The following is a 16,547-nucleotide window of genomic DNA, read 5'->3' as shown; positions in this document are numbered from 1 at the left end:
GCATTTTAAAGCGCCATTCTCAAGGGTGGTATTTAGATGACCGGATTTAGTTTTTAACATTTATTAGATCAAATTAAGAAAACAAAATAGGTAATCAACATCCATATATGCTCTGTATAAATTTCCATATTAGAAAATGAACCATAATCTGTTCATGACCTTACTTGATAGTAATTTTCTGTCTTCTCCCTGTTAGCAGGCAGCACGCAATGACAACGCATACCTGTTTCCTTACGCATCTCTGTTTGTCCAGGGTAGATGCCTGGAAGTTGAGCCATGAGGTTGTGTGATGGGTCTGTCTTCAACCTCACTCATGCCTGTTTCCACTCTCACCATTATATAGTTTCCCTAAAATTTATTTTTTCAGACATTATCGTTGATTTTTTGTCACTTTAAAGAACATGAATTATCTCATCGTTGTTTTGTGTTTCCCTGCGTTGCTAGCAAATTTGGGCATCTTTGGACATGTTGACTAGTCATTTGGGTTTCCTTGCTTTTAAATTGCTAGTTTTTCTTTGGGGTTATTTGCATTTTCTAGGTAATTCTTTGTTGATGTTTATTATGATTGCAAATATTTTCTAGACTGAACTAGTTTCTAAACTTGTGTTTTCACTTTATGATAGTTTCTTTTACAGGGATTTAAATTCAGTTGTATTTATCCATCTTTTTTCCTTATTTATACTTTTTGTGTCTGGCTTACAAATCCCTTCACTATCACCATAAATATTCCTCTTTTTAAAATATATAGTGTGAAGTAGGAATCTAATTTCATTCTTCTCCACATGGACAGCCAACTTATAAAATAGATCATTTTTCCCTATATGTCATGACTTTTGTATTAGTGCACTTTTTCTGTATTTTATGGATCATCAGTACTTTTGTTCTGTTCCTGGTATGGTGAGTCATAGTAAAGCTATAGCAATTTAAAACTACAGCTTTGAATTAATTATACTATTATATGTAATATGATAGACTGTATAGAAATCTAGAGAGAAAAATAGGTACAGGTGTATGGTATTTTGGTTACTTGTTTGCCTTGTGTGTGTCTCTCAAAAATTTATTGAAACAGTTTTGGAGTTTGGGTGTGAATTTTGCACAAAAGCGCAAATAGCTAGATTTTTAAAGATTTTAATCTAAGATGCTTTAACTAGGAGGTGTGGTCAGATTGCCTTTATTTTGCTAGCTGATATATTTAGATATATTTCTCTTATATCACTATGTGCTTTTTATTTACCAGTCTAGTGGACTTTTTTTTACTTTATCTCCTTTACCTTGCCGAAGTTTTTGAAGTTATGTATTGTTTTTCTTTTAGTGAAACATTTAGCATACCTACTTGCCTTAAAAGTCTAGGCTAACCATTTCTGTCCTCCTCCCAAATAATATAGGGACCTTACAACTCTTAAACACTAATCATTCCACTCATCTCTTACATGTTAACATTTTCTCTTATTTTGTATACTCCATACTGGTTGTTATTTGTACACTGGTGGTACTTGTTTAGAGACCCACATTTGCCAGTTTGCTCACTGTTGCTTCTTGAACACCTGCCTTTTCTGGATTTAATATCCTTCTTAACCAAAATCTGTCAAAGTTCTTTCAGCAAAGATCATGAATACAGTAAATTCTGTCTTTGGATGAGAATGTGTTAATTCTACCTTCACTCTTAAATGATAGAGAATTATTTTCCTTCATTATTTTGAGGCTACAAGTCCATTGTCTTCCAGTCATTGTTGTTGCTTTTGAGAATTCTGCTTGTAGTCAAATATTTCTTTGTAAGTAATTTATCTTTTCTCTGTAGTGCTATTAGATTTTTATCTTGTTCTCCTATTTGATTATGGTTTTGCAAGACTTACATTTTGTAAAAAATATACATATATGAATGTGCATACACCCACTTCACCTCTGCTTAATTTTGAGTCATTTCCACAGTTTTATCATCGAGTTTTCTACCATATTTCATCAGTTCTAAAATATACCGTTTTGTCATTTACATTTTAACCTTTCTGAAATTGGGATAGCATGTTATAATTGGCAGCTTTTTCTTCTTTTAACATTATAACTGACAACATTTAAAACTTTGTTGATGCATAAAATAATGGTACAACTAAAAATCAGTTAATCTTTGAGTAAGGTATAAAAAGCAGTTCTTTGCTTGGCTGTGTTTATGTCACGACCACTGGGTATGTGTCCTGTTAATGATATTTGAGCTTTAGAAGTTCTGTTTGATTCTTTTTCAGATTTATCTTTTTTCACCATAGTTTGCTCTTCTGTTTGAATTTCAATCCCTTTTATGTCTCAGTTTTAAACATCCTATTTTTATATAGTTTTTTTTGGATTGTTTTTTTCTGTGGTCTGAAATTCTACTCCTTTGTATTGTTAACTCTTTTCATACGAATTTGTTTCCTTGGGTCATTTCTGACATTAGATAGCATACAGTGTGTTTTTATATGAGAATTCTTCCTTGCCTGAGAACAATCAAGAGTAGTTTTCTTATCTTCCACAAAGAGCCTGTGGGGTCTAATCACTCACAACCAATTTTTATGATAATTTCTCAACTTGGATGTTTCTAGACTGAATGAATGACAGTCCAAATCCAGACTTCACGCCTGAGAGAGACCCCCCGCCCCGTGGTCTTGGTTTTTTATTTTTCAGGGGAGACTTGTTTATTCCCAGAGCCCAGACCAAGACAAACTTCTTTAACTCTCTGTAGTAGTGAGCAGAATTTTTTTCTGTGAGTGCATTCTTTTGAGCATCGTGGTTCCAGCGTGGATATTAACATTGACGCAGAACCTTCCAGTGCTGTACACGCATATCTGCTGTGTCCACAAACGCACACACACAGTGGCATAATCACCTCACATTCTCACCACTTGTTTCCTGCTTCCTCTTTTCCCGAACTCTTGAGGTTTTTTTCCCCTTTTTTCCTTCAATCTCAGGTACTCATTAAGCTTTTTTAAAAAATGACTGGACTTTGTTTTTTTAGAACAGTTTTTCTTTTTTAGATTGATTTATTTATTTGAGAGAGAGCGCAGAGAGGGAGAGAGAATCTCAAGCCGACTCCCCGCTGAGCATGGAGCCCCACACGGAGCTCAGTCTCACCACCCTGAGATCACGACCTGAGCCGAAACCAAGAGTCAGTTGGTGGCTCAGCCAACTGAGCCATCCAGCTGCCCCTAGAACAGTTAAGTTTACAGAAAAATCGAGCAGAAGAAAGTACAGAGAATTTCCATCTTCCCTCCCCCTGCACACACAGAGTTTCCCCTATTATCACTATTTTGCATTAGTGTAATATATTTGTTAGAATTTATGAGCCAGCAAAAAAAAACAAAAAACAAAAAAGAATTTATGAGCCAGTATTGATACATTATTAGTAACTGAAGTCCATAGTTTATATTAAGGGTCATTCTTTGTGTTTCCAGTTCTATAAGCTTTGACACATGCATAATGTCCTCTGTCTACCATAGTATCAGGCACCCTGAAAATCCCCTGTGCTCCATCTGCTTGTCCTAAACTCCCGAACTCCCAGCAGCCACTGATCTTTTTACTCTTTACCTTTTACAGAATATCATACTTGGAATCATACAATATGGAGCCTTTTCAGATGGCTACTTCCACTTAGCAATATGCTTTTAAGGTTTCTTCATGTCTTTTTGTAGCTTGGTGGCTCATTTCTTTTTATTGCTGAGTAATATTCCATTGTATGGTTTTACCACTGTTTATCCATTCATCTATTGAAGGACATCTTGTTTGCTTCCAGTTTGGGGCAGTGATGAATAATACTGCTAACAGCAGTGATTTGCCAGGTTTTGTGTGGACATACATTTTCATCTCAATTGGGTAAATACCTAGGTGTGCATTTGCTAGATTTTATGGTAAAACTATGCTTAGCTTTCTAAGAAATTACCAAACTGCCTTCCAAAATGACTATACAATTTTGCAATTCCACTCATTTATTTGAGAGGTCCTGTTGCTTACCATCCTCTCCCATCACTTGATAAATTACCAGTTTTTTGGATTTTAGCTATCCTATTAAGTGTGTCGTTGTATCTCATTATTATTTAAAGTTGCAGTTTCCTAATGACATATGATGTTGAGCATCTTTCCATGTGCTTATTTGCCATCTGTGTTATCTTCTGTGAAGTGTGTGTTCAGATCTTTTGCCCATTCTTTAACTGGCTTGTTTTCTTATTGTTGAATTTTAAGTGTTCTTTGTATATTTTGGATACCAGTTTTTTTATCAGATAGGTATTTTATAAATCTTTTTTCCCATTTTGTGGCTTATTTCTTCTCTTAACAGTGTCTTCCACAGGACAGAATTTGTAATTCTTTTTCTTTTGGGGGGGGGTTCTTTATTCAGAATTTTAATAAAGTCCAACTTAACCATCCTTTTTCTTTGATCAATTATGCTTTTGGTGTTGTATGTAAAAACTCATCACCAAACCCAAAGTCACCTAGATTTTCTCCTGTATTATCTTCTAGAAGTTTCATAGTTTTGTGTTTTACATTTAGATCTGTAATCTATTTTGAGTTAATTTTTGTGAAAAAGTGTAAGGTCTGTGTCTAGATATATTTTTTTGCACATGGATTTCCAGTTGTTCTAGCACCATTTGTCATGAATGCATTAAGTTTAAAATAATACATTTTTCCACCTTTGTTGTCAGTATTTACATACATGTCTTTTTCCATTCTTTTCAGCATCTGAGCTCTTAGGTTCAAAGTGTATCTCGTAAGCAGCAGACAGTTGGGTTGTTGTTTTTTGTTTGTTTTTTTAAAATCCAGTCTAATTTCTTAACCATGTACATGGGTACTCTAAGACCGTCTACAATTTAATGTAATTACGGATATGGTTAGGTTATTTATACTTATCCAGCACTTTAAGTTTTTCATATTATTTTAAGCAGCTGTCTTGCCAGAACCAGCTGCTTAGTAATGAAGATAATTTAGGACTAATTAATAGCAGAGTTATGGTGGTTAGGTAGGCGGCTGTACCTCACACATATTATCTTTAAAAAGAAGCAATTTAAAAATGACAGCATTTTCTACATCCAGAGTAGATGGGTTAGTTTGGTACATAGTCCCAACAATGGGACAGACTGTATAAAATTGGAACTACATAAGAAAATCCAGGATATATATTTGCCATCAGAAGACTCTGTCATCGGGCGCCTGGGTGGCTCAGTTGGTTAAGCGACTGCCTTCGGCTCAGGTCATGATCGTGGAGTCCCGGGATCGAGTCCCACATCGGGCTCCCTGCACAGCGGGGAGTCTGTTTCTCCCTCTGACCCTCCCCCCTCTCATGTGTTCTCTCTCATTCTCTCTCTCTCAAATAAATAAATAAAATCTTTAAAAAAAAAAAAAGAAGACTCTGTCATCTTGTGGTATTGTGGTTTTGCCATAATTACTTAAAAAAAAAAACAACTTTTTTTTAAAGCCTGGATGGACCTTTGCAAAGCATTTCTGTTCTACTTGCACATATAGATTGACAGACTTCAAGTTGTAGTTTCAGTGCTAAAATGTAAAATGTACTCAGAATTCTGCCATTTATTTGAAGGGATATAAGAAAACATTTGAAATAGGATTATACTAGGCAATCCAGGATTTATTTTTACTGTCTTTTTTTCATTCTTAGGATGTCCTGTCTTCCAGGTCTTTTCATTCTAGAAGGAAAATGTTTTCCCCCCCTTTCAAAAGCATTTCATATTCTTTGTAGATAATTGGAAGACAGAAAATAATTCAAGGGAAAATTTGAATTGTCCTTAAGTCTATGACTGAGAAAGAACTAAAGCAATTAGCGTTTTGTTGTACTTTTTTTTTTTTCCAGCTGCCCCTTTAGATGGGACAGGTTTCTTTTTTTTTTTAAAAGATATTTATTTATTTGAGAGAATGAGATAGCACATGAGAAGGGGGAGGGTCAGAGGGAGAAGCAGGCTCCCTGCTGAGCAGGGAGCCTGATGCAGGACTTGATCCTGGGACTCCAGGATCATGACCTGAGCCGAAGGCAGTCGCCCAACCAACTGAGCCACCCAGGTGCCCTTTGGTGTACTTTATTAAAGGCTTTTTCACATTACATAACGTATACACACATGCATGCTAGCATGTGTGTTTGAAATCATTTTCTGTCCCGCATTTCCCACTTAGTAGTGTTTTGACATTTTCCAATGTAATTTTTCTTTATTTCCAGGAAAACTATGTGAGGAAAAAGAATGCTACCCCATAATTAAGAATACATAGGATGCAGATAACCTGGAAAGTTAGGGCCAAAGCGCACAGACCTTCCTCCAAGACACTACTTGATCTTCTTCCAGCCTCTCAGTACCAGATCCTGTACTACTTTAAATATGTTGGCATGAAAGTATTTTTAGCAAAGAAATGAAGATTGGGAGTTGATTGTGTTTTAATTTGCCCAGTTATTTGCCAGAATTATTGTATCAGACTAATGTGTGAAAAGGCATCAATGAACTCTTTTTCTTGTACTCTTTCACAAAGTTGTCAGCTTTGATTAAGGATTTGAAGTTATAGGAAGAGTAAATAATTCAGTATTTCTAAGGTTGAGGACTTTTTCCTTCTAGACTCCTTTCTGCGAAACCGTTCAAGTTCTGACCATGAAGCCACAGCCATGATGAAAGCTCAGTTTATGAGTCTGTGGGATGGACTGGACACTGATCACAGCTGCCAGGTGTGTGAAAGAAATCTGTTGCAAGCTCGTGGCGGGGGGTGGGGGGTGGGAAAGAGAAAATTCGCTGGGCTACTTCATAGGCTTTTTTAGAAAAGTGTTTTTTTTTTTTAATAACAATTTATACTTATTAAATGATGGGGATCTGAAAGCATGATTTGTGCACATTTTCATCCATTTTGAGGGCTTCATGTTAAAGAAAGTGTTAAAAGATTACCTAAGTGCCTGAAACAAATACAACAGAGAAGAGAAAACCAGGGTAAAGCCTCTCCTTGGAGTTTTTAGACTCTTCCTAGTGGCTGTGGGTCCTGTATGAGCGTTTCTTAGACCCTTACCATAAATCTTTATTCTCCATTCTTCTGTCACTGACCTTCATTTCCTTTTGCTGTTTTCATTAGTTGCTGGAACATACACACTTTCCCACTTCCTGCCATATGCACCTTTCTCAGGATCCAATTTTATAAAAGACAGTCTTCTAGCCTGGGCCTTGTCTGTTCTCCCTGCAGGGCTGTGAGCACCAGAACTAGGTCCTTTGGTATACCCCGAAGGGAATGCACCTGTATGCTTCAGTTTACCTCTCGGGGTTCCCATTTTCTCTTAGTTCTTCGCCTCTGAATGTTCCATACTTTCTTGCCAGAACAATAATGTATTTTAAAATTTTTAAAAAATTCACCTGGCATGTTTGTTTTTCTGCCATTAATACTGGAAATGGAAGTTCTAGAACCACTTTTCTGTTCTTGTTTTTTGTTTTTTTCATGAATCACCTATTTTATATCACATGGAAGAGTACTGGAAAAGTTAATGATGGTGTTTTGCTGTTTTAACTTTAGTAGGTATTTTCTATTTTGTGATCTGTTTTTGCCCTTTCATATTTAGAATTATTTCTTTCATCACTTCTAAAAAATTCACCATTATTTCTTCCAATATTGTTTCTCCTCCATTCCCCATGGGATCTCCTTATGGAATGCCAATTGGATGTACCTTACTTATATTCCATGTGTTTTAACTTCTCTTTCATATTTTTTCTCTCTCTGTGCTACAGTCTGGGTAATCTTTTACTTCTTTTAATTTGCTAATTCTAGGTTCAGTTGTATCTCTTCTGGTATTTAATCTTTTTATTGAGCTTGTTATTTCACTTATTATATTTTTCAGTTCTAGAAATTCTTTTTTTTTATTTCCCCCGCCAGTTCTAGAAATTCTTTTAAATCCTTCTTGAAGTCTGCCAGGTCAGTTTTGATGGGCTCTTCCCCATCAACTCATGTTTCCTGCTCGATTAGAAAACTAAAGCCCTGGAATCAACTAGCTGTGTGACCTTGGCCAAATAATACAGTCACTCTGTATCTGAAAGGAGGGAGAACTGTCTATAAAAGGGGATGGGTAGGATCCACCTCAGAACCGTTGTAGGGTTTCAAGGAATCTGAGTAAAGTGCTTTTAGCTTGCCCAGTATATATTTACTGCATAAGTATTTACTTATGATTTTTCTGATACCTTCTTTATTCTTTTAAATGTGTTAAAATACTAATTTTATAGTTGTATCCAACAATTCTAACCTATGACTGCACATCTGGTTCTGTCATTTGTTCTGAGTTTATGGTGGCTATTCCCTTGTGTGTTTTGTGATTTCGTAGGAAAAACCATATTTGGTAAAACTTTTTGTTTGAATTTTTGGAACTTGTGTTGAAGGTTTATGGCCCACACGGCCCAAAGAGGATTTTGTATTTGTCTTCTGCCAGATTTTTTTCAATACCAATAGGTAGATTCAGATCCAAGATCCATGTTAGCTGGTGAAGAACCTGAAATCTCAGATTGTGTGTGTGTGTTTATGTGTTTATATGTCTTTACAAGAACCAAAGCTTGACTCTCCTGAATGTGTTTTCTAATATTTCACCACTTTTTTCAGGACCTAGTACTTCATGAGTCCCAGCTTTATGTAGGGTGGTCTCTTTAAGCCTGTAAGGTGTCCTGTGTATACCCCACTGTCTAAGATCTGTACATTTCCACGTGGTACATGGTGACCTTCTCCCCTTGCTTATTACTTCCCTTATGCATAGACTTCACTGCTGGCTCACCTCAGTTCCTTTACATTTTTGCAGATTTGTTGATTAATTTGAGGTTTTTTATACTTCATTATTTTCGTTTTATAGCCAGAGGGTTTAAGGATCTCCTGCGCCCACCACATTACCATAAATCAAAAGTTAAAATATTCTCCTCAAGGAGAACATTAAGCCACGTGTCCTCCTTCTACATCCCCTTTATGAAAACACAATTTCATTATGAAAGAAAGTTCCTTTAGTGTTTGTTGGATGACTAGAGAAGAAAGCACAACTTAGATAAATTTAGGTGACATTAATAGGAATAATTTTTATTAATAATTGATGCTTATAAAGCTGTTCAATGGTAATACTTTATAGGTTTCCAAACACTGATTATCCTCCTGAGCAACAGTATTTAAAGCACTTAGTTAGCCGTGTAAGAGAAAATTGTTTCATATTATATCGTAACAGAGTGTAGTTTTGAAAGTCATGGAAATAGTAGCAGTTGGATCAAGTATACTCCAGAGCCACACAGCACGGGTCTGATACAGTACAACCTAAAACTGAGCTTTCAGAACCACAGTTCTTCATTACACTGACAGTGTTCACTATTTTCGTTGTGATAAATCTATATTTGTAGGAGCAAATAAAGATGTGGCTTTTGTTAAACTCTGGTAACATTTTTTTTTACCTTTTCTGTGTGTTGAGGGGATTAAATTTGATATTGTTAACTTGAATATTAGTTTTAGACATATTCTTTCATATGAACCAGTTAGTTTTTCTCTAAAATTGTCTATTATTATGGATCTAGCCCAGTACCCCTGCTTTTTCTTGTGTGTATGATATGCCACAGTGGAAACAAAAATCACTGAGTGGCCCAAGTCAACCTGTCACCAGTTCTGGAAATCCAGGTTAACTGATGACATGTTCTTCATCTGCAGAGACATGAGACATAAAGATTCTAAAAATCTACTAAAGCGCTAATTTTTCTGCTTAAATACTAAAAAATTACTGTTCCCATTTTGAATTTTAGCTCAGTTGCACTAGAGTTAACGTATTGTGTACAGTTTATCCGTTTTTGCCTCTTATAATCGCTCCTTAAAACAACTTCTTTGGGGCGCCTGGGTGGCTCAGTTGGTTAGGCAACTGCCTTCGGTTCAGGTCATGGTCCCAGGGTCCTGGGATTGAGCCCCGCATCGGGCTCCCTGCTCGGCAGGGGGCCTGCTTCTCCCTCTCCCTCTGCGGCTTCCACTGCTAGTGCTCTCCTGCTCTCTCGTTCTGTCGAATAAATAAAATCTTTAAAAAAAAAAAAAAAACTTTAAGTGAAACAGGTAGTTTGAATCACTCTTGCTTTTTTATCATCGTGAATATGTTACCATCCTATATGTATTTGTTACATCATGTTGTGCTAGATTTATTTAAATTCCTTGATCCTAATTTTTAGCATCCTATCTTCCATACTGGCTTTTGTTTTTTAAAAGGCTGTTTGTTCACCTAGAATGTTTCTCAAAATACAGCCCATTTTTCAGGTTTTTTAAAGTACTGTCTCAGCCACAATGTCTTTTGTGATTCTCTACAATCTGATATGTCCAGTCTTCCACAAGCTTCCCACTTTGAAACTCTTTTAACACTTAAAGTATGCTCTATCTCAAAATGTACTTATATTCATTCTTTATCTTACGCAGTTCCTTTGATCATTTTTAAGACTTTTTTTTGTCTTGGGGCGCCTGGGTGGCTCACTCAGTTAAGCGGTCAACTCTTGATCTCAGCCCAGGATTTGATCTCAGGTTCGTGAGTTCAAGCCCCTAGTTGGGCTTTGCGTAAAGCTGGGCATGGATCCTACATTAAAAAGAAAAAAAATTTTTTTGTTTTACATTTCATAGAAATTTTACTTATTTTCTAGGGTTGTAGAAAGTCAGTAAATTGGAAAAATAAGAGCATTAATATTTTTATTTTAGGACAACTTAAGTACAAAATTGCATCGTGGAACTAACATTTCTCAAATTTATGCTTGTATTTACATTTTTTCCCTCTAGGTGGCAACCTCTCACAGTTAAATTGAAAATAATTTGGCTCTTGAATGTCATTAAATGTAAAGAGTAGAAGTAGAATATAAGATTTAGTGGGTCTTTCAACATGTTCTGGAGTTAGATTATTTCAGAAATCTAAAACCCCTTAGGCTGAAATAAAATTATATTAAAAGTTTTCATTAGAATACCAGTAAATTTCATTTTGGGTAGCAGATGTGGGCCATTATTGGGTTATACAGAAATACCAACAATAATGGTAATATTGAAGCCTTTCAGAAATTAACTTGTTTTGGATATTTTGTCTTTATTTGTGTTGATTTTTCATGTCCACATCCTTTATAAAGAAAGTGATATAGACCCAGAGATTGCATTTTCTTTTCTTCTTCCCTTTTTTTAATTTTTTTTTTTTTTTTTTTAGTAATCTCTACACGTTGGGTAGAGAACACATGATCAAGAGTTGCACTGTCCACTGACTGAGCCATCCAAGCACCCCATTCTTTTTTCTTTTTTTAAATTCTACCCAGCATTTTGATGTTTGCTCTTAGGTTTGATGTTTGCTCTTATTCTCTTGCCCTTGTTGAAAGTTTGATCGCTTGAGGTTGTATTATATCATTGAGAAGATGTCACCAGCAGTGCTGATAAATGCCGTGAAATGGTGATGTGAAATCTAGAGGGAAAAGTACACAGTTATCTCTTCTTATCGCCAGAATCCTCAGACTCGGGGGAAATGATTCCTTTATATTAATATCAAAGGACTTTTAGTACCCCCCATATAGCCTCCCAAGCTGTAACATACATGACTCTTAGTTATTCATCATGCAGCCGTAGAGAACCATGTACCGCAAAATACTACCTTTTTTACTTTAAATCTTTATAATTCTTCGTTAACTGAACAGCATGTTATTTTAGTTATGAAAGACTGGTGAAATGCATCAGTCTTACCAGCTTTGCTATGATTTGATCTATTTAGGATTAACTTTGATTTGTATTTATAAATTTTTGAGTAATACTGGATTAAAATAATTTCTTATAGAAGATTTAAACACTCCTTAATTTTTGTATCTTCTAAGCTCTAGTAATAATATCCTGAAGGAGCCATTACCGGTAGATGTAATACCTTGTGTTTTCTTTATCTGCCCAGGTCATAGTGATGGGAGCTACTAACCGTCCTCAGGATCTTGACTCAGCCATCATGAGAAGAATGCCCACAAGATTTCATATCAACCAGCCTGTGAGTGGTTTTGATTGATGTTATGCACAGTTAAATACTCAGCTTTTTACAGGAAAGGAATGGTTTCTTTAATCGGACTTACTTATGATAGGCGGGAAAGGAACGGGGCAGGAATTGCTGCTTATTTGTCCTCTCCACTCTCCACTCTATTTTCCTTCTTTCTTACTTTCCTAAGATGAGTGTTACTTGCTTCTCTTCAAAGTTTGTAATTACCCGGAGTTAGCTTAGCTACTTGTGTGATTTTCTTTAGAATGTAGCAAGTCACCTGGGAAGTTATGTAGAAAACCCGGACTATGGTTTTGGTTTAGTACAGGATGAAATTAGGAGTGCTGGCATTAAAGCATCCTTCCCTTCAGAAGGATGACTGGAGGAACGATGGCTGTTGATCTGATTCATTATTGGCAGTTGTAGTCGGTGCTTTCCTTTTTTTTTTTTTTAGTTTTATTATGTTATGTTAGTCACCATACGTTACATCATTAGTTTCTGATGTAGTGTTCCATGATTCATTGTTTGCATATAACACCCAGTGCTCCATGCAATACGTCCCCTCCTTAATACCCATCCCCCCACCCCCCTCCCCTCTAAAACCCTCCGTTTGTTTCTCAGAGTCCATAGTCTCTCATGGTTCGTCTCCCCCTCCGATTCCCCCCCTTCATTTTTCCCTTCCTACTGTCTTCTTTTTTTTTAATTAACATATAATGTATTATGTTTCAGAGGTACAGGTCTATGATTCATCAGTCTTACACAATTCACAGCACTCACCATAGCACATAACTTCCCCAATGTCCATCACCCAACCACCCCATCTCTCCCATCCCCCTACCACTCCAGCAACCCTCAGTTTGTTTCGTGAGATTAAGCGTCTCTTACGGTTTGTCTCCCTCTCTGGTTTCATCTTGTTTCATTTTTTCCTCCCTTCCCCTATGATCCTCTGTCTTGTTTCTCAAATTCCTCATATCAGTGAGATCATATGATACTTGTCCTTCTCTAATTGACATATTTCACTTAGCATAATACCCTCTAGTTCCATTCATGTCATTGCAAATGGCAAGATTTCGGTTTTTTGATGGCTGCATAATATTTCATTGTGTGTGTGTATATATATATACACACAATGAAATATATATATATATACACTACGTCTTCTTTATCCATTCATCTGTTGATGGACATCTTGGCTCTTTCCACACTTTGGCTATTGTGGACATTGCTGCTATTAACATTGGGGTGCATGTATCCCTTTGGATCCCTGCATTTGTATCTTTGGGGTAAATACCCAGTAGTGCAATTGCTGGGTCGTAGGGTAGCTCTATTTTCAACTTTTAAAGGAACCTCCATACTGTTTTCCAGAGTGGCTGCACCAGCTTGCATTCCCACCAACAGTGTAAGAGGGTTCCCCTTTCTCTGCATCTTCGCCAACATCTGTCATTTCCTAACTTGTTCATTTTAGCCATTCTGACTGGTGTGAGGTAGTATCTCATTGAGGTTTTGATTTGGATTTCCCTGATGCCAAGCAATGTTGAGCACTTTTTCATGTGTCTGTTGGCCATTTGGATGTCTTCTTTGGAGAAATGTCTGTTCATGTCTTCTGCCCATTTCTTGATTAGAGTATTTGTTCTTTGGGTGTTAAGTTTGATAAGTCCTTTATAGATTTTGGGTATTAGCCCTTTATCTGATATGTTATTTGCAGATATCTTCAGCCATTCTCTGTTGGTTGTCTTTTGGTTTTGTTGACTGTTTCCTTTGCTGTGCAAAAGCTTTTTATCTTGATGAAGTTCCAATAGTTCATTTTTGCCCTTGCTTCCCTTGCCTTTGGTGATGTATCTAGGAAGAAGCTGCTGCAGCTGAGGTTGAAGAAGTTGCTGCCGCCTGTGTTCTCCTCTAGGATTTTGATGGATTCCTGACTCACATTTAGGTCTTTCATCCATTTTTAGTCTATTTTTGTGTGTGGTGTAAGAAAATGGTCCAGTTTCATTCTTCTGCATGTGGCTGTCCAATTTTCCCAACACCATTTGTTGAAGAGACTGTTTTTTCCACTGGACATTCTTTCCTGCTTTGTCGAAGATTAGTTGACCATCGAGTTGAGGGTCCATTTCTGGGCTCTCTATTCTGTTCCATTGATCTATGTGTCTGTTTTTGTGCTTGATGATTACAGCTTTGTAATAGAGCTTGAAGTACAGGATTGTGATGCCACCAGCTTTGCTTTTCTTTTTCAACATTCCTCTGGCTATGCAGGGTCTTTTCTGGTTCCATACAAATTTTAGGATTATTTGTTCCATTTCTTTGAAAAAAGTGGATGGTATTTAATAGGGATTGCATTAAATGTGTAGATTGCTCTAGGTAGCATAGACATTTTCACAATATTTGTTCTTGAAATCTGTGAGCATGGAATGTTTTTTCCATTTCTTTGTGTCTTCCTCAATTCCTTTCATGAGTAGTCTATAGTTTTCTGAGTACAGATTCTTTGCCTCTTTGGTTAGATTTATTCCTAGGTACCTTATGGTTTTGGGTGCAATTGGAAATGGGATCGACTCCTTAATTTCTCTTTTTTCTGTCTTCGTGGTGGTGTATAGAAATGCCACTGTGGATTGATTTTATATCCTGCCACTTCACTGAATTCCTTTATGAGTTCTAGCAGTTTTGGGGTGGAGTCTTTTGGGTTTTCCACATCAAGTATCATATCTTCAAAGAGTGAGAGTTTGACTTCTTTGCCGATTCGGATGCCTTTTTTTTCTTTTTGTTGTCTGACGGCTGAGGCTAGGACTTCTAGTACTATGTTGAATAGCAGTGGTGATAGTGGACATCTCTGCCGTTTTCCTGACCTTAAGGGAAAAGCTCTCAGTTTTTCCCCATTGAGAATGATATTCGCTGTGGGTTTTTCATAGATGGCTTTTATGATATTGAGGTATGTACCCTCTATCCCTATACTCTGAAGAGTTTTACTCAAGAAAAGATGCTGTACTTTGTCAAATGCTTTTTCTGCATCTATTTGAGAGGATCATATGGTTCTTCTTTCTTTTATTAATGTATTGTATCACATTGATTGATTTGCAGATATTGAACCAACTTTGCAGCCCAGGAATCAATCCCACTTGGTCGTAGTGAATAATCCTTTTAATGTACTGTTGTATCCTATTGGCTAGTATTTTGGTAAGAATTTTTGCATCCATGTTCATCAGGAATATTGGTCTGTAATTCTTTTTGATGGGGTCTTTGGTTTTGGGATCAAGGTGATGCTGGCCTCATAAAATGAGTTTGGAAGTTTTCCTTCCATTTCTGTTTTCTGGAACAGTTTCTGAAGAATAGGTATTAATTCTTCTTTCAATATTTAGTAGAATTCCCCTGGGAAGCCATCTGTCCCTGGGCTCTTGTTTGTTGGGAGATTTTTTGATTACTGCTTCAATTTCCTTACTGGTTATGGGTCTGTTCAGGTTTTCTATTTCTTCCTGGTTCAGTCTTGGTAGTTTATACGTCTCCGGGAATGCATCCATTTCTTCCAAATTGTCTAATTTGCTGGCATATTGTTGCTCATAATATGTTCTTATAAATGTTTGCATATCTTTGGTGTTGGTTGTGATCTCTCCTCTTTGATTCATGATTTTATTTATTTGGGTCGTTTCCCTTTTCTTTTTGGTAAGTTAGGCCAGGGGTTTATCAATCTTATTCTTTCAAAGAACCAGCTCCTAGTTCCATTGATCTGTTCTACTGTTCTTTTGGTTTCTATTTCATTGACTTCTGCTCTGATCTTTATTATTTCTCTTCTCCTGCTGGGTTTAGGCTTTATTTGCTGTTCTTTCTCCAGCTCCTTTAGATATAGGGTTAGGTTGTGTATTTGAGACCTTTCTTGTTTCTTGAGAAAGGCTTGTATTGCTATATACTTTTCCTCTTAGGACTGCCTTTGCTGCATCCCAAAGATTTTGAAGAGTTGTGTTTTCAGTTTCATTAGTTTCCATGAATTATTTTAATTCTTCTTTAATTTCCTGGTTAACCCATTCCTTCTTTAGTAGGATGCTCTTTAGCCTCCATGTATTTGAGTTCTTTCTGACTTTCCTCTTGTGATTGAGTTCTAGTTTCAAAGCATTGTGGTCCGAAAATATGCAGGGAATGATCCCAATCTTTTGGTACCTGTTGAGACCTATTTGTGACCTAGGATGTGATCTATTCTGGAGATTGTTCCATGAGCACTAGAGAAGAATGTGTATTCTGTTACTTTGGGTTGGAATGTTCTGAATATATCTGTGAAGTCCATTTGGTCCAGTGTGTCATTTAAAGTCTTTATTTCCTTGTTGATCTTTTGCTTAGATGATCTGTCCATTTCAGTGAGGGGTGTGTTAAAGTCCCCCACTATTATTGTATTGTTGTCGATGTGTTTCTTTGCTTCTGTTATTAATTGGCTTATATAATTGGCTACTCCCATGTTAGGGGCATAGATATTTACAATTGTTGGATCTTGTTGGATAGACCTTTAAGTATGAAATAGTGTCCTTCCTTATCTCTTATTACAGTCTTTGGTTTAAAATCTAATTTGTCTGATATAAGGATTGCCACCCCAGCTTTCTTTTGGTGTCCATTAGCATGG

At 36.6% G+C, this 16,547-nt stretch overlaps 1 protein-coding gene across 4 annotated transcripts in view; it reads left to right on the top strand.

Moving 5' to 3' along the window:
• Positions 1 to 16,547, top strand: part of ATAD1 (ATPase family AAA domain containing 1) — a 54,957-nt gene that overhangs the window by 24,547 nt on the left and 13,863 nt on the right. For all 4 annotated transcript variants that reach the window (XM_064594567.1, XM_045877732.3, XM_064594568.1 and 1 more), the window contains 2 exons: positions 6,570 to 6,676; positions 11,879 to 11,968. In XM_064594567.1, the coding sequence (XP_064450637.1) occupies positions 6,570 to 6,676; positions 11,879 to 11,968 (197 nt within the window). The remainder of the gene's footprint in view (positions 1 to 6,569; positions 6,677 to 11,878; positions 11,969 to 16,547) is intronic.

This window comes from Mirounga angustirostris, unplaced genomic scaffold (genome assembly GCF_029215605.1).
Source record: "Mirounga angustirostris isolate CCGP_5_RB_7025 unplaced genomic scaffold, mMirAng1.0.hap1 SCAF_6, whole genome shotgun sequence".
Lineage (NCBI taxonomy): Eukaryota > Metazoa > Chordata > Mammalia > Carnivora > Phocidae > Mirounga > Mirounga angustirostris.
This window is presented reverse-complemented; position numbering and strand designations above follow the sequence as displayed.